The sequence below is a fragment of the Drosophila hydei genome, unplaced genomic scaffold, assembly GCF_003285905.1.
Source record: "Drosophila hydei strain 15085-1641.00,03,60 unplaced genomic scaffold, DhydRS2 tig00008134-arrow-pilon, whole genome shotgun sequence".
Taxonomy (NCBI): Eukaryota; Metazoa; Arthropoda; class Insecta; order Diptera; family Drosophilidae; genus Drosophila; species Drosophila hydei.
The window spans coordinates 2,814,267-2,842,249 of NW_022045843.1; the positions used below are offsets into that span (position 1 = coordinate 2,814,267).

The window sequence follows — 27,983 nt, forward strand, 5'->3', positions numbered from 1 at the left end:
AGTGAAAACAAAAGTGAAAAACTGACTTGGCAGATTGCCAAAAAATATATATACATACATAGATATATATATATATATATATATATATCTGTGTGTTTGTGTGTGTCACTGCAAGTGGATTTCTATTTTAGCGCCCATTGAAGGCAGCGTGTGAAGTGTTGTCGTCGTTGTGGCAAGGCAGCATAGCATAGCATAGTTGTTGCTGCTGCCCCAAACTGTGGCATTGAGCGACGTCAACAACAAAACTTTAAAGCGGTTTAAAGGCGCCTCAAAAAAAAAAGAAAAACAGAAACAAAAACTAAACTGAAAAGCAACAAGACTCACACATTATCCTTGCCACAGGCCAGTGAAAGCTCCAAGCACAAGTTTCGAGTGCTCAATGTCAGCCCATTGATTCGTGTTTGTGTGTGTGTGTGCGTTCGAAAACAGTTAAAACAAACAGTTAACCAATTTTGGTGAGCTTGGCCAACATGTGGAACTGGCAGCGTATGCGCCATAAGCCACTCTGGGCTTTAATATCCTTGACCGTGCTGCTGCTGATGCTCGACAGAGTTAGCCAGAGCCAGGCCAATACAGAGCCGCCGGCCGTGGAGACCACCACCAGCACAACAACGGAGCCAGGTGAGATTCAAAAAAAAATAATAATAATAAACGCAAAAAGGAAATGAAACGAAAAAAATATTGACCTTCATTTGGCAGCGATACATTTTTGGTTTATGTTTCACGTTTTGCTACAAATTATTTTGGGCAGACGCCGGCTCTATTATTGAAGCTGTAACAGGCGTTGCTGGGGGATGGGGCCAGCCACTTTGTTAAATGACTTTCGTGCTCGAAAACGATAATCACGCACACACACACATACACGCACAGGCCAAGGAACACAAAATTTAATATACGAAATTAACTTTGGCATATAACGAACTCCGTATATACTTCGACAACTTGCAGCAATGGCCAAAAGTTACTTTATCTTTAATTTCTATTCAATTTATTAAGACATCAGTATTGACTAATATTTTTAGATAAGTTTCACAGCTGATGAAAGAAAACTTTTTGAGTAAAGCTACGAATCTTTACGGCGTGTCCTCAGAATTTTGCCTGATTCACGTTCTGTGTTAAAGTTAAATATTTGCTATGTGCTAAAATTAAATTTAAAAGCATTTTTTGATTTTTTAGATTTTATTTTACAATATACTTAGCAGCAGACATTTTTAGAAACTTTTATATATTAGAAAAATTAAAGCAAAAAAGTCTAGAAATCAATAAATAATACAAAAGAGTTATACGTTTAAAATGATATATTCAACTTATATTTTAATATATAGATATTTTATATCATATATTCAATTTTAATTTATTTAAGATTCAATTACAAATTTAATTTGCTTAAGTTTTTAATCATGCCTAATTTTATTTTTCTATAATTATCTGTTGCTAGACAGCTAAACAGAATTTATATTAAGTTTGCAGATATGATAAGAATCCATATCAATATTTGTTTACAAATTAATGCAATATAATCTTTCAGTTTAAGCTATACGCCAATCATTTGTTTAGCGACTTCTTATCAAATTTAGTCTGGAACTCAGCTTAAGTATATGAAATCGTATCATAAAAGATATATAGTATATAGTTATCAAGAAAACTTCATACGACAGCATATATTGCAAATTTCTGTTGCAAAATTATTGAATAAACGTGAATACCTGATGCCTAATAGAGTTAACTGAGTTATACGAAAACAAAAGCGAATGAAAAGCAAAGGCAACGGCAGCGGCAACGGCAGCGGCGCAGAGCACAGAGCGCAGGGCAAATAATTCGCAGCAAATGAAATATTTCACGTTCACAGCGTCTACCCTTGCAACTCTGGCGCCCAACTCCCCAATCACAGTCAGTGTTATGGCACAGAGGCAATCAAAACGAGGCCTGCTGGCCAAACCTTAATCCCAATCAGAGTCAACAGACACAAAAACACACACACACACACACACACTGAGAAAAAATAGGTAGTACGATTGCATGAAAGCATTTAATGAAGTATGGCAGCTATCGAGGGCTGTTTAATAGATATTAATAGCATGTGGAGTTTGGTGGTGGAGTGGTCTGTTGTGGGGGCTTGAGGTGGTTGAGTGGTTGTGAAAAGTGCTCAATGCTGCGGCGGTTGTCACACGCAATTTGTTACGCAAAAGCAGATGCGCATTAAGTAATAAATTTCGCCTTTTTTTGCTATCTTTTTTGGGTACATCCTGCTGCTGCTGCTGCTGCTGCTGATGATCTCATTGGCAAAAGCTGCGACGCAGTTGATTCTCATCAAAATTGCGCAGTTTGTGCAATTGAAATTGAGTTGAATTTTTTGTGAATTTGCATTCGTGTTGACACAGGTGTTGCGGGCGGAAGTTAACCGTTTTTGACGGCAGCTGTTGGCCAGTTGCAAGCACTTTCCATTTCGCCAGCTAAAATATTTGACCAAGACCAAGACACCAACACACACACACACACACACACACGCACAGCAGTTGGAATTTAATTTGCATGAACAGCCATAGCAAAGCTCAAATCGCTTTTTTTGGAACTAGAAACGAGAGAAGGAACAAGAAAAAAAGAACACAGCTAGATGGAATCTGCAATAAGCCAAATGGCAACTAAAAATGTCGCTCAGTCTGCACAATTGTGCATCAAGCTGAAGCATGTGCCATAAATCTTAAAGCTATTTCTATGCCCTAACTCAGGGATAGTTGCATTTTGGCATGAAGCAAAGAAGTGTATGAAATACAAAATTGTTTGAATTTATAATTTCCAAAAAATATTTAAAAATCTATAAGCAAACTGATATAGACTATAAACTGGGCTAAGCAATAGAAGTAGAAGTAGAAAAAGAAGTAAAAGTAGAAGTAGAAAAAGAAGTGGAAGTAGAAATTAAATTTGAAGTCAAAGTTTCAGAATCGTTGAGCAAAGAGTATCTGATCTGTATAGGTATGAATTGATGATAAAGATCATAAATCTAGCTGTATATCGAATTTGATGCCATTTTTTCTATACAATATCGTTTGGTTAGTCAATTAATTCTAAAGCAAAGCTTCTACTAAGAGATACTTCTATCAAAGACTGCATCAGTTTATATAAAAATAGAGTCTAAATAATATTTTTTCTATCAGAAAAAAAGTTGATTCCCAAACTTCTTAAAGATTTTATCTATATCAATATATATCATATTTCTTTGAATATTAAAGCTATTATCTATATCAATAACTATATTTTTTTTGTAAATTTTCCAAGTCATTTTCAAGTCACAAAGACCTTAAAGAGCATCTTTCCTTCGGCCAGTTGTAGCCGATTCCCTGCGCTCTTGTAGTTTATGGCATTTTTTGTGTCCCAGTTGATGACGAAGATGACTAGCTGATGATCATGTTGATAATGATGATGTTGATGTTGATGTGTGTTACATGCCCGCAGGACAGCAACTGGGAACTGGGAACTGAGAACGGGGACCTGTTCTCACATGTTGCCTGGCCAGCTGCAGCGCTTAGCGTGCTGCTGGCCCGCTTCTAATGCTGTGTAAGACTTCGAGCTGGAGTTCGAGTTGCAGTTCCTGGTTCTGGCCTGCTGTTATTCTGGTTCCGCCCGCCTGTGCATTATGCATGCAAATGGTATAACCGAGTAACGAACTGTCAAAATCAAAAGCGACAACTGCAAGAACGGAGGACGAAAGAAACGCAGCAGGCAAATGACAAAAAGTCGCCCAAGACAGCTTCCTGCTGCACAGTCCCCAGGAGCTGGTCGTGCGCCAGTTCTCAGTTCCCAGTTACCCAGTCCCCGGCATATTATGTGCTATGTGTGCAGTGAAAGATAAAGATGACTCGAATCCTGGCAACGTCTTGGCTTCAGCTCAGCATCTCTCTCGCCTTCAGTTTTTGGCTCTGGCGTATGCGTGTTTTGCATAAAGCCCAGGCTACCCAGACTTCTTCATTGTGGGAAAACTGCTTTTGCTTGGCTGTGCATGAATGATTTATAGAACAGCTGCAGCTACAGGGGTAGGCGGTAAATGCAACTCCCAGCGTTTCTAGCTGCAGCTGCCAACAGTGGCCCATTGCCAACGATTATCAGCCCAAAACCGAATGACGTCTGCTGACTGGGCGCAGTTTTAAGAGTTCGTCTTAAACAGCGACTGTTTTGACAGACTTTGACTTTAAATTTAATAAATTAATAGTCTTACAAATTACAAAGAATACATATTTATAACCAAGACGAGCAACCATATCTACAACTAAATTGCAAAATAATAAAATAATCTTAAATATTAACATTTGCTACCATTGCTGCCCTTGATAACAACTAGATAAGTTCAAGTTACTTAAAAGATAAAACCTACCCACGCTTGACTAGTTTTACTTTAATATTAGTTTTGCAACGCAATGTGATGCCAGTTTGGAAAACTAAGTCCTTAGGATCGATGAGAGGTAAAACCTTGAACCTCTTTAGAACTACAATGAGCAGTGTCTTCATCTCAAGCATGGCATACTTTTGACCTGAGAAACAGAGATAAAAGCTCAGACATATTCACATATTTGTCCCTGTCAAACTTACCTATGCAATTGCGTTGACCCGCACTGAAGGGCATATAGGCATAGGTGTGACGATCTTTGCTGTTCTCAGGCAGAAAGCGTTCAGGCTGAAATTCCTCAGGTGAACTCCAGTATTTGGGATTGCGATGTAGCTCATAGATATGCAGCACTGTCAGGGCGCCGGAAGGTAGTATCAGGCCATTGGCTAATTCCGTTTCCTTTATTGTTTTCCGGCTCATAATGGGCACCGAGGGAAATAAGCGCATCGTCTCCTTAATGAAGCACTCCAAATACTTTAGTTTAGAGAGCTGATTAAGGTCCAAATTACTGAAATCGTCTGGTGTAGAAAAGAAATGGGATAACAATTGAAAATGCAGCTCTTAAGGCAAATCTCACCCGCTATGTGTTCACTTATCTCCTGATAACACAGTTCTTGCTTATCTTGATGCAGAGACATGTTCATAAGTCCAAATATCAAGCCAATAGACGTGGTGTCGAAGCCCTCAAACATGAGTGTATCCACCTCTTCGCAAATTCCCACGTGATCAATTAAGCCATCCTTTTCCGCAAAGATAAGTGTATCCAGCATGGCAAAGCGTTGTTTCTTGTTGATGTAGCTAAATTTAAATAGCACATAAAGAAAATGTATCTCTTGTATATGATAAATAATTTGATGGACTTAACTTACATGTCATCAGCTTCTTGAGTTTTTCGCTTTTCTTTAACTGCTTCTTCCAAAAGTTTTCTACGTTTGGCTATGATTTCACTAGAGAAACCATGAACTTCCTCTAAGAATCGTTTGTCATCACTGGCGCCAAAGAGATTATAAATAGTTTCATTCCAATAGATCGGATTGCTTAGACGGCTTATAAATCTCTTTTCGATCATGCTGAAGTTCTCACGATAGCGATCTCCCTTGGCTGCCATGTCATCCAGCTTAATGCCCATGGCCGTCTCTAAATACGAATATTTTATGTAGAATTACAGTGCTTATTGAGGTTAGCAAACTTACCACAAATACTGTTTAGAGTAAACCTTGGTATGAGCTCACTTAGAGAAATGGAAGTCTCATACTTTCCCTCAAATTGCTGAACAAACTTAAAGCTTTCCGCTCTATAAATTAAATTTCAATATAAGTTACAATTATTAAGTATTGTAAGAAACTTACTTGAAAATCTCTGTAAATTGGCTCAAGATATTGAAATGAAACGTGGGTGTGAGCATCTTGCGTCTTGAATGCCATTTCTGACCTGAAATTTCGAAGCATTAATCCCAGTTAAATATCATAAATGTATAGCTCGCCTTACCTGTTGATGTCAACAGACCCGTGCGTAGAACCGGATGCAAGAATTCGTATACGAGCCCTTTGGTTATCAGATTCTGATCATTTAATATGACATCAAAGTTGTCCGCATCGACTATACAGAACTTGGTTCTGCCCATGGCATATTCTAAATAGCTGCGACCAATTTTCTTGACCTTTGCTCGCAAATCGCTGAACACCTCAGCTTAAATTAGGGCTTAGACATCGGCTTAACTTTGTTGCTCAGCTTTAGACTCACCATCATTTCTGCCATACAAATCGAAAGAGTTCCCAAATATAGTTCGTCCTTCGGCTATCGGAGCTATGCTCTCCACGGGTCGTCCATCCTTAGTGCGCACTCGCTTGGCAAAGAAGGCCAGCACATAGTATTCCTTATTGATTCTATATAGCCAGATGATAAACGTGCCTAGCCCGATGAACAGCAACAAGCCCAAACCCATTTTAACGCAGTCGAACCTGTCTGAGCAAGCGCTCAACACTGACTGAAACACGCTCGAGTAAAGCTGAGAAACTTATTCAATAAGAGTCTCGCACAGCCGAGCATTGGATATTATCTTATTTGTAGTAAAGTATATAAGAGATGCAGTAAAGATTAGTTTGTTGTGTGCTCGTGTAAACAAAGCTGTTTCATTCTTTCTGAGCAGAAATAGACTGATTCTAAATAACATGGGCTGTAGATTGGTAGCGGCGCACAAACGGGTTCTCTCTGCAATATTGAATAATTTTTATTAGTCTATTATTAGTATTCAAAAACTATTTCCGCAGTTGTTGTTTAGATATTGAGCTAAGAACTTATTGAAGTTGAAAAGCAACCCAATCATCGTGATTGAGCTAAAAAACCAATTGTAAATATTTGTTATAGAGCTCTGAGCTAAGCATTGATGCCAACAGAAAAGAAGTAATTACAGATTTTAAGCAAAATATATCTTATTCACAATTAGCTTCGAAATTAGTCAAACAAACTTCTTAAAATAGCCGCTTATGGGCAATTTTGCTGACAATCAACTGCGTCTGACTAATTTCACTTTAATATTATTTTTACAACGCAATGTGATGCCAGTATTAAAAACGAAATCTTTAGGATCGACGAGAGGCAAGACGTTGAACTTTTTAAGTATTACGATGAGCAGTGTTTTCATCTCGAGCATGGCAAACTTTTGACCTGTGGGGATGAATAATCATTATCACTTCCCTTTACATATTTATTTCACTTAAACTTACCAATGCAATTACGTTGACCCGCACTGAACGGAATATAGGCATAGGTATGACGATCTTTGCTGTTCTCAGGCAGAAAGCGTTCGGGTTGAAATTCCAGAGGTGAGCTCCAGTATTTGGGATTGCGATGTATTTCATAGATATGCATGACAATCTGCGCTCCTGGGGGCAATATCAGACCATTGGCCAATTCTGTTTCCTTGACTGTCTCACGGCTCATAATCGGCACCGAGGGAAACAAGCGAACCGTCTCCTTAACAAAACACTCCAGATATTTTAATTTAGAGATCTGATTAAGGTCCAAATTACTGAAATCGTCTGGTGTAGAAAAGAAATGGGATAACAATTGAAAATGCAGCTCTTAAGGCAAATCTCACCAGCTATGTGTTCACTTATCTCCTGATAACACAGTTCTTGCTTATCTTGATGCAGAGACATGTTCATAAGTCCAAATATCAAGCCAATAGACGTGGTGTCGAAGCCCTCAAACATGAGCGTATCCACCTCTTCGCAAATTCCTGCATGGTCAATTAAGCCATCCTTTTCCGCAAAGATAAGTGTATCCAGCATGGCAAAGCGCTGTTTCTTGTTGATGTATCTAAATTAAAATGGTAAATATTGAAAATATATATATATCTCTTGAATAAAAATATCATAAATAATTTGGTCCATTTCACATACATATCATCGTCTGCTTCTTGAGAGCTTTGCTTTTCTTTCTCTGCTTCTTCCAAAAGTTTTCTACGTTTGGCTATAATTTCACTAGAGAAATCATGAACTTCCTTTAAGAAGCGTTTGTCCTCACTGGAGCCGAAAAGATTGTACAAATGATCATTCCAATAGATTGGATTGCTCATTCGCTTTATAAAGATCTTTTCAATCATGCTGAAGCTGTGACGATAGCGATCTCCCTTGGCAGCCATGTCATCCAGTTTAATACCCATGGCGGTTTCTTAAAGTAAATATTTGAGAACTTGTACAGTAAGCATTGAGTATGGCAAACTTACCACAAATACTGTTCAGAGTAAACCTTGGTATGAGTTCACTTAGAGAGATAGAAGCTTCCGCCTTTCCTTCAAATTGCTGCACGAATTTCAAACTCTCGGCTCTATATGGAAAATATAAGTGGAAATCAATATTAAGTTTTTAAAAATAGTTATAAAACATACTTGAAAATGTCAGCAAACTGTCCCAAGATATTGAAATGAAATGTGGGTGTGAGCATCTTGCGTCTCGAGTGCCATTTCTGACCTGAAATTGTTTATGTTTAATCAAGTTCAATGCCGCAACAATCTGCCCTCTGTATACCGGTTGATGTCAGTAGGCCCGTGTGTAGAGCCGGATGCAAGAATTCGTATACGAGCCCCTTGGTTATCAGGTTCTGATCATTTAACACGACGTCAATGGTGTCCGCATCGATAATACAATATATGGATGTGCCCATGGCATATTCTATGTAGCTACGACCCATTTTCTTGGCTCTAACGCGCATATCACTAAACACTTCAGCTGAAAGCGAAAGACAAAAATAGAATTCGTTTAAAGTTTGTTGGCTTGGAATATTTTACTTACATTCATTTCTGCCATACAAATCGAAAGAGTTTCCAAATATAGTGCTTCCTTCAGCTACTGGAGCTATACTATTCAGGGGTCGTCCATCCTTAGTGCGCACTCGCTTGGCAAAGAAGGCCAGCACATAGTATTCCTTATTGATTCTATATAGCCAGAAGATAAGTGTGCCTAGCCCGATCAACAGCAGCAAGCCTAAGCCCATTTTAACGTAATCGAACTGGTCCGTGCAAGCGCTCAATACTGACTGAACAAAACAAAACTACTTTATGGACACTAAATATTATCTTTGGACTAAAAAACGTATACGATTACTTTGTTGTTTGTTGTTTAAATGAACAGCCGGCTTTTGTGCTAAATGCTCTTTGAGCAGAGAGATAAGAGACTGATATATATATATATATATAAACATATATTTTAATGCAGTATTATATAAAATGTGGGTTGGTAGGTTTGCAAGGCTGATTCAACGGGTTATATCAGCAAAATAAATTAAACTTAATTTTCGTTGTTTGATTACAGCAATTATAGGTGTACAACGAGTGTAAAATATAGATGTTGATCTTGATATATTTAAAATAGTCTAGGCTAAAAATAAATTTTATTAGAATGATAGCTTTATCAGCGTTAAACGTAGTATCTTGTACTAAAAGTTGGCTCAATCATCATGATTAGTCCAAATAGCCAATATACTATAGTTATGATTAGAAACGAATAATAATTGCTACTATGGATTGCTGAAATGTTTTGAAAAATGTTCATTAAATATTTTAAAATTAAAAAGAACATAAAAAAATATTTTTTAATGTAAAAATGCTTATTTTTAGTATTTAAGTATTATATTTTTTAAATAAAAAGTAAGAGTGCTCTAGTAGGAAGTGTATGACTAGCATATACCCTGAACCCTGAACTGAATTTGCTACGGCTCAGTATTAAGAGAGCATAAAAGTTAAGAGAGCAAAAACATAGAATTTTCTTATCTCTTCTTAATATAGGCGAGAGATAAGCGAACAAACGAATACATTTACTTGCCTTATCGTATGTAGTAATAATATTTAAAACATTTTAAATAATCAGAAGGAAACTTTTAATTTCTTATGTTATCACAAACAATTAAATATAATTACATATATATTATAATTTATAAGTATGAGCATGAACATTATCTATTCAGCTAATATAGTTATCAGTTAAAACCTTTCATAATACATAAATATTGATTGCTTTTAAATGACTTAAATGTCTAACTACGTCTCACCAGTTTGACATTAATATTATTTTTAAAACCTAGTGTGATTCCCAAGCTTAAGCGCAAATCCTTCGGATGGAAAATGGGTAAAATCTTGAACTTCTTAATGATAACAGTGATAAATGTCTTCATCTCGAGCATGGCATACTTTTGACCTGAGAAACAGAGATCAAATAAGAGATATTGTATTTTTAAAAGATAATTCTTAATGAGACTTACCTATGCAATTGCGTTGACCCGCACTGAAGGGCATATAGGCATAGGTATGACGATCTTTGCTGTTCTCAGGCAGAAAGCGTTCGGGTTGAAATTCCAGAGGTGAGCTCCAGTAGTTGGGATTGCGATGCAGCTCATAAATGTTGAGTATGATTTGAGAGCCAGCGGGTAATATTAGGCCATTGCCAAGTTCGGTATCTTTTGTTGTCTGACGACCAATTGAGGGTGCCGACGGATATAAACGCATTGTTTCCTTAATAAAACAATCCAAATACTTGAGTTTCGACAACTGATTAACGTCCAAATTGCTGAAGTCGTCTGGAAGACCGAACAAGTTAAAAGTTAAGATAAGTTTTTCATGTAATATTCCGATGTAGGCTTACCAGCTATGTGCTCGCATATCTCCTGATAGCACAGCTCTTGCTGCTCCTGATATAAACCCATATTCATAAGCCCAAATATCAAACCAATGGAAGTGGTATCGAAGCCTGCAAACATGAGTGTATCCACCTGCTCGCAAATGCCCTCATGATCAATTGCTCCATCCTTTTCAGCCATGATAAGAGTATCCAACATGGCAAAGCGTTGTTTTTTCTTGGTGTAACTGAAATTTGATTGAAAGTATAAATATAGTAGTCTGTTTAGCTGTAATTTAATATCATGTTCACTTACATATCCTCATCTTCCGGATCAGAGCTCTGCTTATCCTTGATTTCCTGCGCGAATAGAGTTCTGCGCTTGGCTATAATTTCGCTGGAGAAATCATGAATTTCCTTTAAAAACGTCTTTTCGTCACTGGGTCCAAATAGATTATAGATGGTATTATTCCAATAAAGTGGATTGCTTGCCCGCTTTATAAATCTCTTTTCAATCATGCTGAAGTTCTCACGATAGCGATCTCCCTTGGCAGCCATGTCATCCAGTTTAATACCCATGGCTGTCTCTGCAAGTAAATATTTCAGAAATTGTACAATCTATGTTTAGTATGAAAAACTTACCACAAATACTGTTAAGAGTAAACCTGGGTATGAGTTCACTGAGAGATACAGAAGTCTCTGCATTGCCTTCAAATTGTTGCACAAATTTCAAACCTTCAGCTCTGAAATAATTAAAATTAGAATAAAATCAAATCTAATTTCCATAACTTTAAGTTAAACTTACTTGAAAACCTCATTAAATTGACCCAAGATATTGAAGTGGAAGGTGGGTGTGAGTAGTTTGCGACGTGAGTGCCATTTCTGACCTGTAATTTGTAATATTTGATTAGAATTTATTGTAGTCTACGATATCGCGTATTACGTGACTTACCTGAGGACGTTAGTAGACCTAATCGTAGAGCAGGTTGCATAAAATCGTATACAATGCCCTTGGTTATCAGATCTTTATGATTCACTATGAATTCAAAGTTGTCCGCATCGATTATATTGAAAATAGCTGATCCCATTACATATTCCAAATAGCTGCGACCAATTTTCTGAGCTTGAAGGTGGACATCCTCAAAAACTTCAACTGTATGAAATATATATTATATACATATAATTCTGATGGATATTTAGCTTTGGAGATTGTTACCGACCATCATCCATGCCAAACAAGTCAAACGAATTGCCAAAAATGGTGCGGCTCTCAGCTATCGGAGCTATGCTCTCCACAGGTCGTCCATCTTTAGTGCGCACTCGCTTGGCAAAGAAGGCCAGCACATAGTATTCCTTATTGATTCTATATAGCCAGACGATAAGCGTGCCTAGCCCGATCAACAGCAGCAACCCCAGACCCATTTCAAAGCGGCGCGTAGTACGTTCTATTTCACTGAGCAAGCAACAAGCAGTGACTGAAAATATTTGCTCTACGCTACGTTAAATACCATGGACAGGCCCAACGTCATAATATGTTTTCTGAGTCGTAATAAAATTCGGTATTCAAGTTGCTGTTGGCAGAGTATAAGAGAGGGAGAGCGAGAGATTAGAATTTTTGGGGTCTGGCTGCATGTGGGAGAACAAAGCGAATGAATATTGCCAAATCAGAACTTGCTCTCGCTTCGCAAGTGTTTATAATACTCATGGTGAAGCAACAATATTTTTGTACTTTTCAGCATGAGTCTCGAAATAATGAACTGCAAATCATGCTGAATTAATGCTTTTCATCATGATTTGACAAAATCAAGCTTACATATTCTAGGATATAAAATGTCTGCTGAAATATATCTAATAGGCTGAAGGAAGATTGCTCTACATCATAAAGTATATATTCCTGATACTTGATATAGGGCTGTCTGTCTGTTAGTATATCCATCTCTCCATTTGTCGTTCGTGAATAAATTTATTCGAATTCATCGATAACTACTTACATTTCCATGATATTGAAATCGTTTATAGCTGGTAAAACAATTGTCCAACAGTAACAAGTAAACAGTAATCAGACAGTTGACGTTAGATTGGGGATTCCAGACTATGTAATACTGAAATATCAATAGATTATAATATATGACTGTTTTTATGTACTTTGTATGGAATCAAGAAACTTGATTAAATATTGTATTATCAGCTGATTTTAATCATATTTCTGTGGAAATTTTTATCACATTTATTCAAGCTAATGATATGGCTACAATCAAATATTGATGATTGGCAACAGGTGTTAATTGTTGCAATGGAACGCAGAACTAATTCTAAATATTTTTGAGAATTTTTTTAAGTTCAATATAAAAGTATTATTGAAAGTTTACAAGAACAACATTTAAAATCAAGAGAAAATAAAAGTCAGGAGAGAATGCATAAAGCATATATCTTACCTCTTTCTAAAAGAAGCGACAGCAAACAAACAAACAAATTAACAAAATTCCAGGAAACATTTTTTTAATAATGTTAGCACAAATAATTACATGTTTATAATTAAAAATATATTAATAATTATTCTCTTTGATTATAAATCTAGTATCAGCAGTTTTAGTGTTCGTTTTGCTTTATCAATTGATTGATAATTCGATTGGTTTTAATTGATTTGAGGGCCTAACTACGTCTAACAAGTTTGACTTTAACATTAGTTTTGCAACCTAATGTGATGCCTGAGTTAAAAACCAAATCCTTGGGATTGACAATGGGTAAAATCTTGAATTTTGTAAGTATAACGCTCATTAGTGTCTTCATCTCGAGCATGGCATATTTTTGACCTGTGAAACAGAGATAATAGAACAAACATATTCACATATTTATCGCTATCAACCTCACCAATGCAATTGCGTTGACCCGCACTGAAGGGCATATAGGCATAGGTATGACGATCTTTGCTGTTCTCAGGCAGAAAGCGTTCGGGTCGAAATTCTTCTGGGGTGCTCCAGTATTTGGGATTGCGATGCAGCTCATAAATGTTGAGTACAATTTGGGCGCCAGCGGGTAATATCAGGCCATTGGCCAGTTCGGTATCTTTAATTGTTTGACGACCAATCGAGGGTGCTGATGGATATAGACGCATTGTTTCCTTAATGAAGCAATCCAAATACTTGAGTTTCGACAACTGATTAACGTCCAAATTGCTGAAGTCATCTGGAAGAGCGAACGAGATAAAACGATTCTGATTGATACATTTTCTAAGTATGATTTACCAGCTATGTGCTCGCATATCTCCTGATAGCACAGTTCTTGCTCTTCCGGATATAAGCCCATGTTCATAAGTCCAAATATTAAGCCAATGGAAGTGGTATCAAAACCCCCAAACATGAGTGTATCCACCTGCTCGCAAATGCCCTCATGATCAATGGCTCCATCCTTTTCAGCCATGATAAGAGTATCCAACATGGCAAAGCGTTGTTTTTTCTTGATGTAACTGAAATGGTCATGAAAATACAGATAATTATAAAGGCATTAGCTCATTTATCATATTAACTTACATATCATCTTCTTCAGGCTCAGAGCTTTGCTTATCTTTGATTTCCTGCGCGAATAGAGTTCTACGCTTGGCTATAATTTCGCTGGAGAAATCATGAATTTCCTTTAAAAACGTCTTTTCGTCACTGGGTCCAAATAGATTATAGATGGTATTATTCCAAAAGAGGGGATTGCCTATTCGCTTTACAAATCTCTTTTCGATCATGCTAAAGTTCTCGCGATAACGATCCCCCTTAGCAGCCATGTCATCCAAATTGATACCCATGGCTGTCTCTGCAGAAAATATTTTAATTATGTTTACTCAGGTGGCTCTGTGAACAGTCAGCTTAGCGAACTTACCACAGATGCTGTTGAGAGTAAACCTGGGTATGAGCTCACTTAGAGACACAGAAGTCTCTGCATTGTCTTCAAATTGTTTCACCAATTTCAAACTCTCAGCTCTAAAATAATCGAAAATTTAATTTAAAATAAAATGAAACACAATAAAGGCAAAGTTACATAACTTTAAATGAATCTTACTTAAAAACCTCATTAAATTGACCCAGGATATTGAAGTGGAAGGTGGGTGTGAGTAGTTTGCGACGTGAGTGCCATTTCTGACCTGAAATTTGTAATATTTGATTAGAATTTATTATATTACATATAGTCTATAATGCAGTGTATTACGTGACTTACCTGAGGATGTTAGTAGACCTAGTCGTAGGGCAGGTTGCATAAAATCGTATACAATGCCCTTGGTTATCAGATCTTTATGATTCACTATGAATTCAAAGTTGTCCGCATCGATTATATTGTAAATAGCTGATCCCATTACATATTCCAAATAGCTGCAACCCATCTTCTCAGAACGTTCGTGTATATATTTAAAAACTTCAACTGTGGGGAATATAAATATATTGTTATGTTGGATATTTAGTTTTGAGCAATATCACAGACCATCATCCATGCCATACAGATCGAACGAGTTTCCAAATATAGTTCGCCCTTCACAGACAGGAGCTATGCTTTCTACGGGTCGTCCATCGTTAGTGCGCACTCGCTTGGCAAAGAAGGCAAGCACATAGTATTCCTTATTAATTCTATATAGCCAGAAGATAAGCGTGGCCAAACCGATTAGCAGCAGCAAAGCCAAAACCATTTCAAAGCAGTCGCGTAACACGTTCTATTTCACCGAACAAGCGAAAAGCAGTGAATGTAACAATGAGCTCGGCACTACCTTAAATACCATGGCCAGACCCTACGTCATAAAGTGTTGTCTGAGTCGCAATAATATTCGCTTTAGATAATATTGTGAATGCAATATTGCTATACAGTATTCAAGTTTGTGGTAGTATAATATGAGAGTGAAATTAGACTTGTTTGACTATGTTTCTGTATGGAGGAGAGCAAAGCGTATAATCATTTTTTAATAAAAACTTGTTCTCCCAGCAAAAAAAAAAAAAATAAAATGAATTAAATTCTCATCACAATTAGTTTTATAAATATATAGTATATGTATTTATAATAGCTGGCTGTTCAAGGTATATCAAACATTAGGTATATAGTATAGTTAGATTATACATATTTTATATGTATATATAAATATATATATATATAAAATATGTATATATATATTGATATGATATATATATATATATATATATATATATATATATATATATATATATATATATATATATATATTACATATGTAGATATGTAACACTCTCAGACTTTTAATCGCAGTGTACAGCTATTTTTCGCATGGATAGTTATCGCATTGAGTTCTCATGGTGAGGCATCACTTTTGTATGCTCTTTTCAGCATGAGTATCTAAATATAGAGTTTCATTAAGACCTTTCATCATGATTTGACAGAACATAAATATTTGTTAAAATGTATCGAAGTTCATATTTTCATTATGTTTTGGTATCTAAACTCATCATAGATAATATTGGCTTAAATTCAGGATATTTTCTAGTCCAGCATATCCAACTGTAGTGCTTTTACCCAACTTTTACTTGGGAAAATAGTTTTGATAAAGATAATTACTTGCAATTAATATCTAGATGTACTCATTGATAAGTTTTTCCATTGCCCTTGCATAACAGGTCTAATAATAGGTTTCTCTATGTATGCATATCTGCTGCCCAGTTGTACAGTTCCCAAGTGCTTCTCTAGTTCATTTGTGGCACAAATTGTATTTGCAACAATTGTTAACAACATTTCAAGCTGTTCTAATTAAATGAGTTGCATTTAAGTGTTCGCACTTTGAGAAACATTTGCTTTTCCATTTGCATTTGCAACGGCAACTGCAACTTGAACTGGAACTGGAACTGCGTTTGCATTTTGCTTTCGGCAAATTGGCAATTGAATTGCATAAATTAAAAGCGAGCAATGCAATTTAGCTGCTTTACATTGCATTTGACCCACTTTCCTTGGGTGCTGAGCAATAATACAATATAATAAATGCTATATATATTAAATATATATCTAGTTTGTATATATAATTATTAAAGTATTTAATAAAAAACACGGAAAGAAATTAAACTGGAATTAGCCATGCTATGTATGGGTATGCTAGACAGACTATTTTGAACTGAATGTAATCATATCTATATATATATATATATATATATATATATATATATATATATATATATATAATATTTTATATATCATATTCCTATTTATATAGAATATACAATTTTTTATTTAAATATTTTTATTCATTTTATTTTTAAATATAACAAAATTAGTTTTAATATTTGAGTAATATGTGAGCTTAAGAGATGATATGATACTATCATATATATTATATTATAAACATATTTCAAAGATTATAGTCTGACTTTATTTCTTTATATTTCAGTTTCTCTCAGCTTTACAATTTTATGCATTTCTTTTTTACTTAATGTTAAAATTTCAATGATATAAAAATATAAAGAAATTTTTACCTACCTATTTCGATAACTATATTAATTTTCATTTAATGATAAATACCTATAGGGATCTGCAGACATTTCTAATAATACTTCTACGATATTCGAATATCCACAAATATATATATTTTATTAAGTTCCCACAAGTACAGGGTACACAAATATGTTTGAAAAGAGAAAACTTGAACGCAACAACGACGCTTGGCAGTTGCAGTTGGCCGAACCTTTAAGGCTGACTATTCCTATTGAAATGGGGAAATGGAAAATGATGCTGCAGCTCGGACGGAAAATGCTTGCATGACTTTGCTCAATTGCAAATTGAAACTTGTGCGAGTGTGTGTGTGTGTGTGTGCGCTGTGCTATGCGGAAATGCCAAATGCCAATGCATATTGGAAATTTGCAATTTCGATTGCACTTCAAAGTCAGTCAAAGTTGCCAAGTTATTAAATTAGATCATATATGAAATATTTATGGCAAAAGTTCAGCTACTCAATGCCAGTCTCTAACTCGTTCTGCTTCTCCCTCTCTCTTTCTCTTTCTCTATCTCTATCTTACTCACTTACTGAATCTCTCTTTCGGTTTCTTTTGCTGTTTGCAGATGCATCGCCGGGTTGTCGGGCGCCGGATGTGCGCTTCACCATTTTCAAACCGGAAATGACAACTGAGCAGCCGTATGCGAAGTTTGAGACAACCCAGGTCTATCTACCAGAGGACTTTACCACAGCCGATGTGGAATTTGTGGATAAGCTGCATGCAGCCAAAGAGAATCATGCGGCCATTGTGAATCCCTATTCGGTGGACTTTGGCGACGATGAACAACATCAGCAGCAGCAGCAGTATCATCATCATCATCAGCATCATCCACATCATGATGAGCTGCATGCCGGCGATGCGGCAGCCAGTCTAGTGGATGACCACAGTTTGGAGGATGAAACGGATGAGCTACACGGCACTGAGCTGGAGGATGGGGCATACAAGCGACTGAACACCAATCGTAAGCAGGGCAAGAAGCGACGCTCCGGTTCCGGTCGTCGACGTCGCCTGGAGAATGAGAATGGACAAACGGCACGTGGGCGTGGCAGTCGTTACAAGCGACATGCCATACTGCACGATGCGGAGGCCTCGCCGGACACGGATCGCTGGGCGGGCAGCAAATTGGCTGCCGATGGTGATGTCTATTACGTGCACATTGCGGACATACTCAAATCACGTGAACCCAATCTCCAGCTGCGCGCCAAATTGCACAAGTTGAAGCAGAAGGCAAGGCTAACCAAATGCCTGGCCGATGGCAGCAGCGAGAAGTGCATCAAGTTATTGCAGAAGCTTAAACTGAAGCAGGCGGAGGCAGCCAAACAGCAGGCGGAAGCAGAGAAGCAGCAGCAGGAGCAACAGGAGCAGCAACAACAGCAACAGCTGCAGGAGCTGGAGGTGGAGCAGGAGCTGGACCCTGAGCCGGAGCCGAAGCCAAAGCAGGAGCACCATCGCCGACGCGGTGACAGTCACGCTGCAGAGCTCGACCAGCGTGACATGGAATCGCGTTGGCGCCGCAGCATCGATGCCAAAGGCGATGCCGGGCAATTGGAGGTGGATATTATAAATCATGGCAATCAGTCGAGCAGTGCAGCAGTGGCCCTGCAACGTGTAAAGCGCAAGTCGGGCAAGACCACGGGTGCACTGAGCCGTCCGAAAGGTGGTGGCGATTCCAGTTCAAAGACCACCAGTCGCAAGGACAAGGGTAAGGAAAGCGCAAAAGAAGAAAATATGAAAAGCATTTGCATAGACGCCAGACACTGGCAATGCCACAGTGCCCATGAAAATTGAATTGAATTGAAAGCCGCTGTCGCTGTCTCGTTGTCTGTCTGTCCGTCTGTGTTATGCTAACCACACCAACACCAACACACACACACACACACACTGTACAAAAAGACACGCACACACACCTGGAGTGTTGAGAGTGGAGTACACAGCAATATGAATACATAGCCCACATAACACATAAAATCGTTAAAAAGCTAATCGCAGAGTCGCCCCAACGGGCGACTCCTCCACACGGAGTCAGCCATAAATCGCCTCAATTCGCTCTCACGTTCAGCTCATTAACATGCTTCATGCTGGCATCGCACCATTCACTCGTCTCTGTCTTTAATTCCCCACTCTCTCTTTCTATCTCCTACACTCTATCTCTCTCTCTCTCTCTCGCTCTTTGTCTACTGCTGCGGAGAAACAGAAGAAAAAAACTCATTCTTTATCGTGGTTAGCCTTGTCATCTGTGTTGGTTCCTGCTTGTGGATTTGCTTACAAGGGGTTATCTTTTATTCGTTACCATTTTTATGCGCTTGCATAGGGTATTACAGTGTTGACCTGAAATTTGTTAAGCCATTGAAGCAGACAAGCCTGAAGTTGTGATATATATCGAGTTTAAATAAAGATGTAAAAAGATTAGAGTCTGAGTCAAGCAGATAAAAGCATGTTTAAGGTTCACTCTAAGCCTTCTACTTTACTAACCTTTAAAGGTTTACATAGATCTAACTGCTCATAAATAGATATTTTATTAAGCTAAGCTTAACGCTTTTAAAGATATCATAACAAGCTTAGTATTCCAGCAAATGATATACATTTTTTCAAGGATTCTACTCTTATTAGTATAGCTTGCTTTAGACTCCAAGTCGAAAATTTGTGTGCATTTATATTGTAATGAGCTTTACTATTCTGATGTCAATTTCATGTCAATATTTTAGTTAACTATCACATGACTTCTCCCCTTTTGATCGTATTAAAATTATATATTAAAAAGTCCTGCTTATAACTTTTTTAAATAATTAATAATCTTTTTTCTTTGCCTTCAATAAATGATGATAATATTTGCAATCATTTATGAAGCTATCACATAACTCTGACTGCCTCTTAATCATTGCTTTAATATGCTGTCCCACATTCCCAATAAATAAACTTAATATTATTAGTTTCGAAATGAAGTATGAAATAGATGTATTATAGATAAAAAAAATAACTCAAATATTCAAATGGATTTTTGTTTTAAAAATTTTTCAAGCTTTCTCATATCAATTCGTATAAAACTTTCAGCTAAGCTCTGCAAATCGTAACATCTCTTATTTATATGCTTATTTAATTCTAGGGTATGAAATCTCATGAGTTATACTTTCCTTTTGTATCACCTTCCTCCAACTCATTCCTCTTTCGTTTTTCCTCCTTTTTTTGGCTGCTTTATGCTGTCCTTTTGTTTACTTTGATTCAGCTGCCTTTGTCCGTTTGCGTTTTTTCTATTAGTTCGGGCACTTGGAAATGGGGTTCGGGCCTGGAGCTGGGGACCGCTGGTTACTGATTGTGTACTTGGGTCTCTGACAGCCTGCACGGCATAATATTATCTTTCGTGTTATCTTTTGCCTTTTCACTTCCACTTATTTTTATTTTTTTATTTCTTGACGCCTCGTTCAGAAATGAAGTTGTACCCTGTTAAGTGGCGAGTCCACCCCACTCGCTGGCTCCAGTCCGCATTCGGATTTGCCGTATATAATCCACACTCTTCATTTTCTTGGCGCTTTTAATGCATATCTAACAGCCTTAAGTTGGGCCATTGAAGTTCGCACGTTTCGTGCGGCTTAATGTGTGTGTGCTTAAGAGTGGCTGCTCTAGCTGCTCCAGCTGCTGCTTCTGCTGCTTCTTAGCCTTTTCTAAAGGCTTGGCCACTTCAGCCATTGAAAGCTCTTGGCATCTGATAATAGCAAGTGGTGTAAGGGTTTTTGGTGTCGCTAAGAGGTATATGTGTGTTTTGGGGGGATATATCAACTCGTTGACTCGTTGAGCATTCAATGCTCTTTCATATTCGCATTCATCCATTCACCTGTCGCGCCACGTTTGCTCATATCGGCCACAACAACAGCTCATTAAATGCTTGCTCTACTTGCTCTCTCTCTCTCTACTCCCCTCTCTATCTCTCTATCTATCTCTTTGTCAATTACCTCCCCACTGTATCCCGTTTCTTAGCATTTTACATTTGCCCATTTCATAACGCCCTCACCTGTTCTGTTCCGATTTCATCCCAATTTAGGTATCTATGACGAGGAGACCGGCTTTCCGCCCTTGCATCCAGACGATTCTGAATTCGATGAGGATGAGGAGGAGGATGAGGAAATTGATATATTGCAACAGTTTACCGAAGTATCTGAGATACGTTTCCCAGGTGAAATTGGACCGATGGGCGATCGACGTCTATGCAAGATTCGCTGTGTCAAGGGCAAGTGGGTGGGGCCGTTGTGCGCCACCAATGAGGAGGGTAAGTGAGATACCCCCTCGATACCATATACACACATATTACACAGCACACACGCACACAATGGAATGTTAATTATAGCCATAGCAATACAAATACGTAACATGTCATTACAGTAGAGACTCGTATAATAAAGACAACACAATCAGCACACCGCAAAAAATATATAACAGCACCAGCAACAATCCAAGTTGTTTCATTTCAACATCTCTAATTCTATCTCTATCTATCTGCAACTATGTGACTACACTCAGAGAAAAATATATCAATTTTAAACTAAGTTCAAGTAAAAAAAATATGAACTTTCCTAAATATTATTATTATTAATATTATTATTATTAATATTATTATTATTAATATTATTATTATTCTAAATATATCATTGTCATTGTCATTGTCATTGTCATTGTCATTGTCATTGTCATTGTCATTGTCATTGTCATTGTCATTGTCATTGTCATTGTCATTGTCATTGTCATTGTCATTGTCATTGTCATTGTCATTGTCATTGTCATTGTCATTGTCATTGTCATTGTCATTGTCATTGTCATTGTCATTGTCATTGTCATTGTCATTTCATTGTCATTGTCATTGTCATTGTCATTGTCATTGTCATTGTCATTGTCATTGTCATTGTCATTGTCATTGTCATTGTCATTGTCATTGTCATTGTCATTGTCATTGTCATATGTCATTGTCATTGTCATTGTCATTGTCATTGTCATTGTCATTGTCATTGTCATTGTCATTGTCATTGTCATTGTCATTGTCATTGTCATTGTCATTGTCATTGTCATTGTCATTGTCATTGTCATTGTCATTGTCATTGTCATTGTCATTGTCATTGTCATTGTCATTGTCATTGTCATTGTCATTGTCATTGTCATTGTCATTGTCATTGTCATTGTCATTGTCATTGTCATTGTCATTGTCATTGTCATTGTCATTGTCATTGTCATTGTCATTGTCATTGTCATTGTCATTGTCATTGTCATTGTCATTGTCATTGTCATTGTCATTGTCATTGTCATTGTCATTGTCATTGTCATTGTCATTGTCATTGTCATTGTCATTGTCATTGTCATTGTCATTGTCATTGTCATTGTCATTGTCATTGTCATTGTCATTGTCATTGTCATTGTCATTGTCATTGTCATTGTCATTGTCATTGTCATTGTCATTGTCATTGTCATTGTCATTGTCATTGTCATTGTCATTGTCATTGTCATTGTCGTTGTCATTATCCCAATACCAATATCATTATAAATATCATGATCTTTATCAATATTTTTATCATAATATTTGTCAATATTATTATCAATTTTATTATCTTTATTATTACCATGAAATTGAACTCTTAAGTAAAACTCGGCCTGAGTTTCATGCCGAATGTTTTATATGCTTTTCTCTGAGTGTAGTGTCTCTGCTATCTCTTTGTGCATAACAATGCTGATCTCTGTGACATCTTTATCTGTAGATGACAACGGCAACGTGAAGTTTCAGCCACTGTACAAGAGCTGCCATGTCAATCGCATTCCGACTCATCTGCTGCTCAGCTATCGCAACATCTCCGTGGTAAGTGATGACAGCCTGCAAAGCCGTCAGCCGTGCCAGGAGCTAAAGCACCAACACACACAGCACACGGACACACACACACACACACACAGACAGACACCCACACACAGCGCGCAGCACAGCACAGCACACACACATGCACACATACAACACACGCAGCCGTTACTCCATCAAAGCTAGTAAAGGCAACGGCCTTGGCATAGCCAAATGTGAGTCCAACTCAATTTCGACTGTCTCTGTCTCACTGCCTCTCTCTCGCTCTCTCTCTCTCTCTCTACTCTCTCTGTTTAAATATATCGCTCTCTCTCTCTCTGCCTCTCTTATATATATATATATATAATAATATATATGTCTCTGTCTCGCTCAATTTCTCAATCATCTTTTGTATCGATATCAGCCGCACAAACAACAACAATTTGCCCAGCGTCATCCTAGAAAAATATAAAAATCAAAATAAAAAAAATATATATTTAAACGACCTTTGCATCCTGCATCCGCATCTGCAATGTGCAGCCACAAGACTCTGTATTTTTGGTACTCTTTGATCTCTCTCTCTTGCAGACACCGATACCACCAAATCGCGGCTGGCGTAAGACCCGCTTATCCAAATCGACACTTGTCTCAAACACAGAAATTGTGAGTGGCCATCCTTGACGTTGCGTCGTCTCGTCTACTTCTTCGTCTACTTTGTCTACGTGTACCTCGTATCCGTATCTATGCATATATTGCTCACATATGTAGAGTTGTGACACACACACACAAACACACACAAATACAAATACACAAACTGAAACATATACTGAGATATATATTGAGTGTGTGGTGCGCTGGAGCAAGAAAGATTGGGGTAAAATTACGTAACTTAAAGGTTGCTATCAACTGAGCTGTTTATGATTCCCAAACTGTTTAAGCCCGCTGTTCCTTAGGTAGTTGTTGAAGGTATTTATGGCAACTAGATATTGTTAATGCTTATCTCGAGTATGAAATTGTTAGGAAGATAGCAAAGAGTGTAAAGATATTGTTTGTATATGTAGGTTTTTATATATGAAATGGACCGCTGGCCAGTTTAATAAGTACACAAGAGATTGGGAGCATATGTAGTAGATCTATTGATATATAGGAAATCTATAGAGAGCATGGGAAAAGATAAGAATATGCGATGCTTATAGAAACGTGACACTCTCAAAGCAACGTCTTTTTGCTCTCAGTGTACTCAACCACACACGCAGACACAATACAAGGCACACACACACACACACCAAGTAGTGTCTGCCCCAAGTAGTGGGTGCTGTTTATGGTTTTTGGCAATGAGAAGTATTTTTAGTATGCACGGCTTTAGCATTGACCATTGGGCGCACAGGCACACACACACACAGACACGCACACAGAGAGACTCACACACATTTAAAAAACCAAATATACAATTACAGACAGCAACAAGAGAACACTATGGAAATTGCACGCCAGCACGCCCAAGCCACGCCCACGTCCACAGAGAGTGCGCCTCCAACAGCTTGTAAATAAGTCTAAAAACAACATTTTTTTATACTCTTCTCTCTCTCCTTCTCTCTCTCTCTCTCTCTCTCTGTCGCTCTACTACTGCACTGCACGTAAAAACTTTCGCTTCATTTCAAATGCCTGAATCTCTGCCTGCTGTTCGCCTAACGTGTCACGACTCATATCTCACGCCTGCTGTCCCATCCATTGTACACATTGAAACTACTGCAGAACGTCGGCTGGGATCTGCCACATGGCCATTCACTGCAGGCACGCTGCCAGGAGCTGGGCATCTATAAGCTATTGGGCGAGTCGCGTGTGCTTTGCTCGAATGGACTCTGGGCACCGCGTATGCCCAGCTGTGTGCCGACCACCATATTGACCAACTACTCGGAGGACAGTGCCCCATCCATACGCATCAAGATCTTCAATGGATCGCACTCGTTTGAGCCATCCGGCGTAATGGCTGTGCCGCCGCACAGCACTGTCCAAATGGACTGCATGTATCCGCGTGTGCGCGGCACTCCCGAATGGAGCTGGACCAGCTGGTATATGCAGTATAGTACGGGTGCGTCGACTGGGTTTTGCTTCTCTGTTTGCCTAGACTAGATAGTATCGTGGGTAATTCTTATTTTTGGATTGCAGGCTGGTCACCGGCTGGCGAGGAGAAGGCGGTGCGATATCGTCTGAGCATCAAGAGCATCGAGAATAATGATTCGGGCACATTTACGTGCACATCGCCGCGCGGTTTGACAAACAGCATCGCCGTGGTGGTGGCCACTTCGACGTGTCCGCAGCTAACGGAGCCGATGGCGCCGCTCAGGCTGCGGCTCGAGGGCAATAAATTGGGCCAGCGAGCGCACTATGAGTGCCCCGAGGGCTTTCGGCTGGATGGCGCCTGGAATGCCACCTGCCTGGCCTCCGGCAATTGGTCATCGCCGTCGCCAACATGCCATCCCATTCAATGTCCACGTCTCGTGCTCGACGATCCCCATCTCAGTCTCATTGAACTAAATACATCGGCATGGGGGCGGGCGGTGTTCAAATGCCAATGGGGCTTCAAGCTGACCGGACCGGCGCTTCTCGACTGTGAGCCGACGGGCGTCTGGAGTGGCCCAGTGCCACGCTGCAAAGGTGAGTTTCATTGCTACATTGTTAACACAATTTAATTTCCTATCCTGAATGTGTGCTGCAAATTTAAGGAAAACTTTGACTAGTTTTCCCTAAAAGAAACTATTTTTTTTTTATTTTTTTTAAATTTTATTTATGACTTCATGCACCCATGTTAAGTCTTAATCGAAATTAATGTTTTATTCATTTAACTAATTTTTTTTTTTTTGTATTTGCAAGTTATTCCGTCCGTTTGCAGTCGGTCCTTCTGTCTGAGCTCAATTCTGCAGTCTTTGTCCGGCGTATTGTTATATGTCTGAGCTGTGACAAATCCTTTCCAATATAAATGCTTTTAAGTATCTTAAGGCTAAAGTCTAGCCACTATTATACCCAATATGAACAATATGACAAGGTTCTATAGGTAGGTAGGTATAGGTATAGGTAGGTAGGTTCCATAGGTTCTATAGGTATCTCATAATTTGATTAGTTTATGTCCGTTTATCTTCTCAACAGACGAACTATATGTTATATATCGATTTCCATTGGAAGTTAGGCAAATTGGTATAAAATGTATCTTACACAAATCTTTCTTCAGCGAAGACTTCAAATTCTAATTATCAAATGTAGTATACGCTTCTTGAGAGCATCGCAAATCATAGAAAATTTCATTGATGGATAGATGTCCGTTAAGCTAAGAGATCTTTTCTCAAATATAACTATAAATTATAAAGAAGTTCCGCAAAGATCAGTCTTGTAATGATTTATAGACTGATCATGATGATGGATTGAAATACCCATATATATATAAGTATATCAGTATATAATGAACTACATATTTGTAGAACATCAAACATGCAGTGATAATATCTATACATACCTAGAAAACTAATAGGTCTAACTGCTGTAGACATCTCTTCGCTTTGTCTTAGTCCTACAACAGTTTCTTTCAATATAGCCTTGCCTTAGTATGTGATATCTAAAGATATCGATTAAGCAATACTTTATTCTTAATCGATTTTTCTATATATTTTCTATATATCTCTTATGTTAATCAATTCTTTTTCACTTACTTCTTATGTGCTTTAATATCAATAGACTTTTCATTCGACATCAAACGCACTTATTCATTCACTTTCATTAATTTCTTAATATTGATTTTTCTCCAGTAAATTTCGACATTAAATTTGTTATTATTATTTTGTCATTACTTCACTAATCGATTATGCTTGTGCGTCGCAGTCTTGGAAGTCTTCAGTCATTGAATAAATAATTAATTTGCTCTCGTTTCATTTGTCGCTTGTTTCTTTTTTGTAGTCATTCAGTGCGTGATGCCAGTGGCGCCGCTTAATGGACGTATTGGGGGCACCAGCTTGAGCCAGAGGCGTTTGACCGTTGGCGCTTTGGTCACATTTAGCTGCAACGATGGCCACACTCTGGTCGGCGAGTCGAGCATCATATGCACGGAGAACGGGTTCTGGTCGCACTCGCCACCATTTTGTAAGTAGACAACTGATAAATGCCAATTAAATGCACAGATACGCTGCGATTCCTTGCGTACTCTTCCAAAAAGTGGGCCACCACTCACAAATCAAATGAATTAATGTTACTTGTGTTGTATTTCCGCTGTATAACGATACCAATCGGTACCACGATCACCGTTAACCGTTAACCGCTAAACCGATATCACGTGAACCGACACCGATATACCATCACGATTCATTCCATGTACGAACCATCATCCCAATACAAATAATGCGCCTTGCATGCCCAAAATCGATCATCATCCATGCATCCAATACGCTCCGCTCCGATCCGATCTCGCTCAGGCAAATCACAGTGCCCCTATCCGGGCGATCCGCCCAACGGCCTGATTGCACCACTCAAATTCAACTATGATGCGGGCGACTATCTGAGCGTCCAGTGCCGGCCCGGCTTCATACAGATACAGACGAACGAGGATCACACCACGGGGCCGCCCGAGCGGCCAAAATGCCAGCCCGACGGCAAGTGGTCCGGCCCGTTGCCTAAGTGCCGCAGCTACGAGGAAGTGTAGCTCCATCGAACACCAGCTGCTGGACGGCGCCCGGGCAAGGCGAGCTACAAATTTTAGTCTGTAGAATCTATGGTCGAAACTGAAAAACCAAAAACCAAAAAAAAAACAAGAAAAAAGCAAAAATTCATAACAAAAAAATGAAATGAAATAAACCCGAGTGATATTTAGATTAAAGTTAGTGCAAGGTATCAAAATTAATTAACATAATTATGAAATAATTTTCCTTTTCATTGGCTGCAATTGAATTGAACTTTTTGACTTTGACATCACTCGCTATCTGAATTATGTTTTACCATAGGCCCACTTAACTAAATTCTCAAAGATTCCCATGATATTAACGACAAGAAGTGGCAGAAGAAAGAGAAACCTGAGCAACACAACTATATGAAATATGTAACATAAATATGAACGTTAAATGTTAAATGAAAAACTTATCAAATTAATTCTTTATTTGCTAACGAAAACTTTTAAAATAATATTCCAAAATTTTATGCTTCAATTTTATATTATCGAA

The 27,983-nt window shown here is 38.1% G+C and overlaps 4 protein-coding genes across 5 annotated transcripts; 1 reads left to right on the plus strand and 3 right to left on the minus strand.

Annotated features, from left to right (window-relative positions):
- Positions 1-58: 58 nt before the first annotated feature.
- On the plus strand, positions 59-27,909 carry LOC111604141 (locomotion-related protein Hikaru genki). 2 transcript variants are annotated; one of them, XM_023322059.2, is made up of 9 exons: positions 59-621; positions 17,542-18,678; positions 21,013-21,237; positions 22,712-22,809; positions 23,371-23,445; positions 24,538-24,874; positions 24,952-25,440; positions 26,731-26,913; positions 27,243-27,909. In XM_023322059.2, the coding sequence occupies exons 1-9, from the start codon at positions 471-473 to the stop codon at positions 27,467-27,469; spliced, it is 2,922 nt and encodes a 973-aa protein (XP_023177827.2). In that variant the 5' UTR covers positions 59-470; the 3' UTR covers positions 27,470-27,909. The 2 variants fall into 2 exon arrangements, with proteins under 2 accessions (XP_023177827.2, XP_023177829.2); XM_023322061.2 differs by lacking the exon at positions 23,371-23,445.
- On the minus strand, positions 4,321-6,406 carry LOC111604161 (cytochrome P450 4p1-like). Its single transcript, XM_030225506.1, has 8 exons — positions 6,125-6,406; positions 5,870-6,070; positions 5,731-5,812; positions 5,575-5,675; positions 5,251-5,518; positions 4,959-5,179; positions 4,585-4,899; positions 4,321-4,526 (listed from the first exon to the last, which is right to left on the minus strand). The coding sequence occupies exons 1-8, from the start codon at positions 6,324-6,326 to the stop codon at positions 4,366-4,368; spliced, it is 1,551 nt and encodes a 516-aa protein (XP_030081366.1). The 5' UTR covers positions 6,327-6,406; the 3' UTR covers positions 4,321-4,365.
- Positions 6,596-8,915, minus strand: LOC115483453 (cytochrome P450 4p1-like). The gene is made up of 8 exons (XM_030225505.1): positions 8,677-8,915; positions 8,413-8,613; positions 8,274-8,355; positions 8,112-8,212; positions 7,786-8,056; positions 7,482-7,702; positions 7,108-7,422; positions 6,596-7,048 (listed from the first exon to the last, which is right to left on the minus strand). Exons 1-8 carry the CDS (start codon positions 8,876-8,878, stop codon positions 6,888-6,890), a joined length of 1,554 nt encoding a protein of 517 aa, XP_030081365.1. The 5' UTR covers positions 8,879-8,915; the 3' UTR covers positions 6,596-6,887.
- LOC111604142 lies at positions 9,917-15,199 on the minus strand. Its single transcript, XM_030225508.1, has 16 exons — positions 14,959-15,199; positions 14,698-14,898; positions 14,542-14,623; positions 14,362-14,462; positions 14,025-14,295; positions 13,740-13,960; positions 13,366-13,680; positions 13,148-13,307; positions 11,715-11,989; positions 11,447-11,647; positions 11,300-11,381; positions 11,137-11,237; positions 10,811-11,081; positions 10,522-10,742; positions 10,142-10,456; positions 9,917-10,077 (listed from the first exon to the last, which is right to left on the minus strand). Exons 1-16 carry the CDS (start codon positions 15,158-15,160, stop codon positions 9,917-9,919), a joined length of 3,180 nt encoding a protein of 1,059 aa, XP_030081368.1. The 5' UTR covers positions 15,161-15,199.
- Positions 27,910-27,983: the final 74 nt, after the last annotated feature.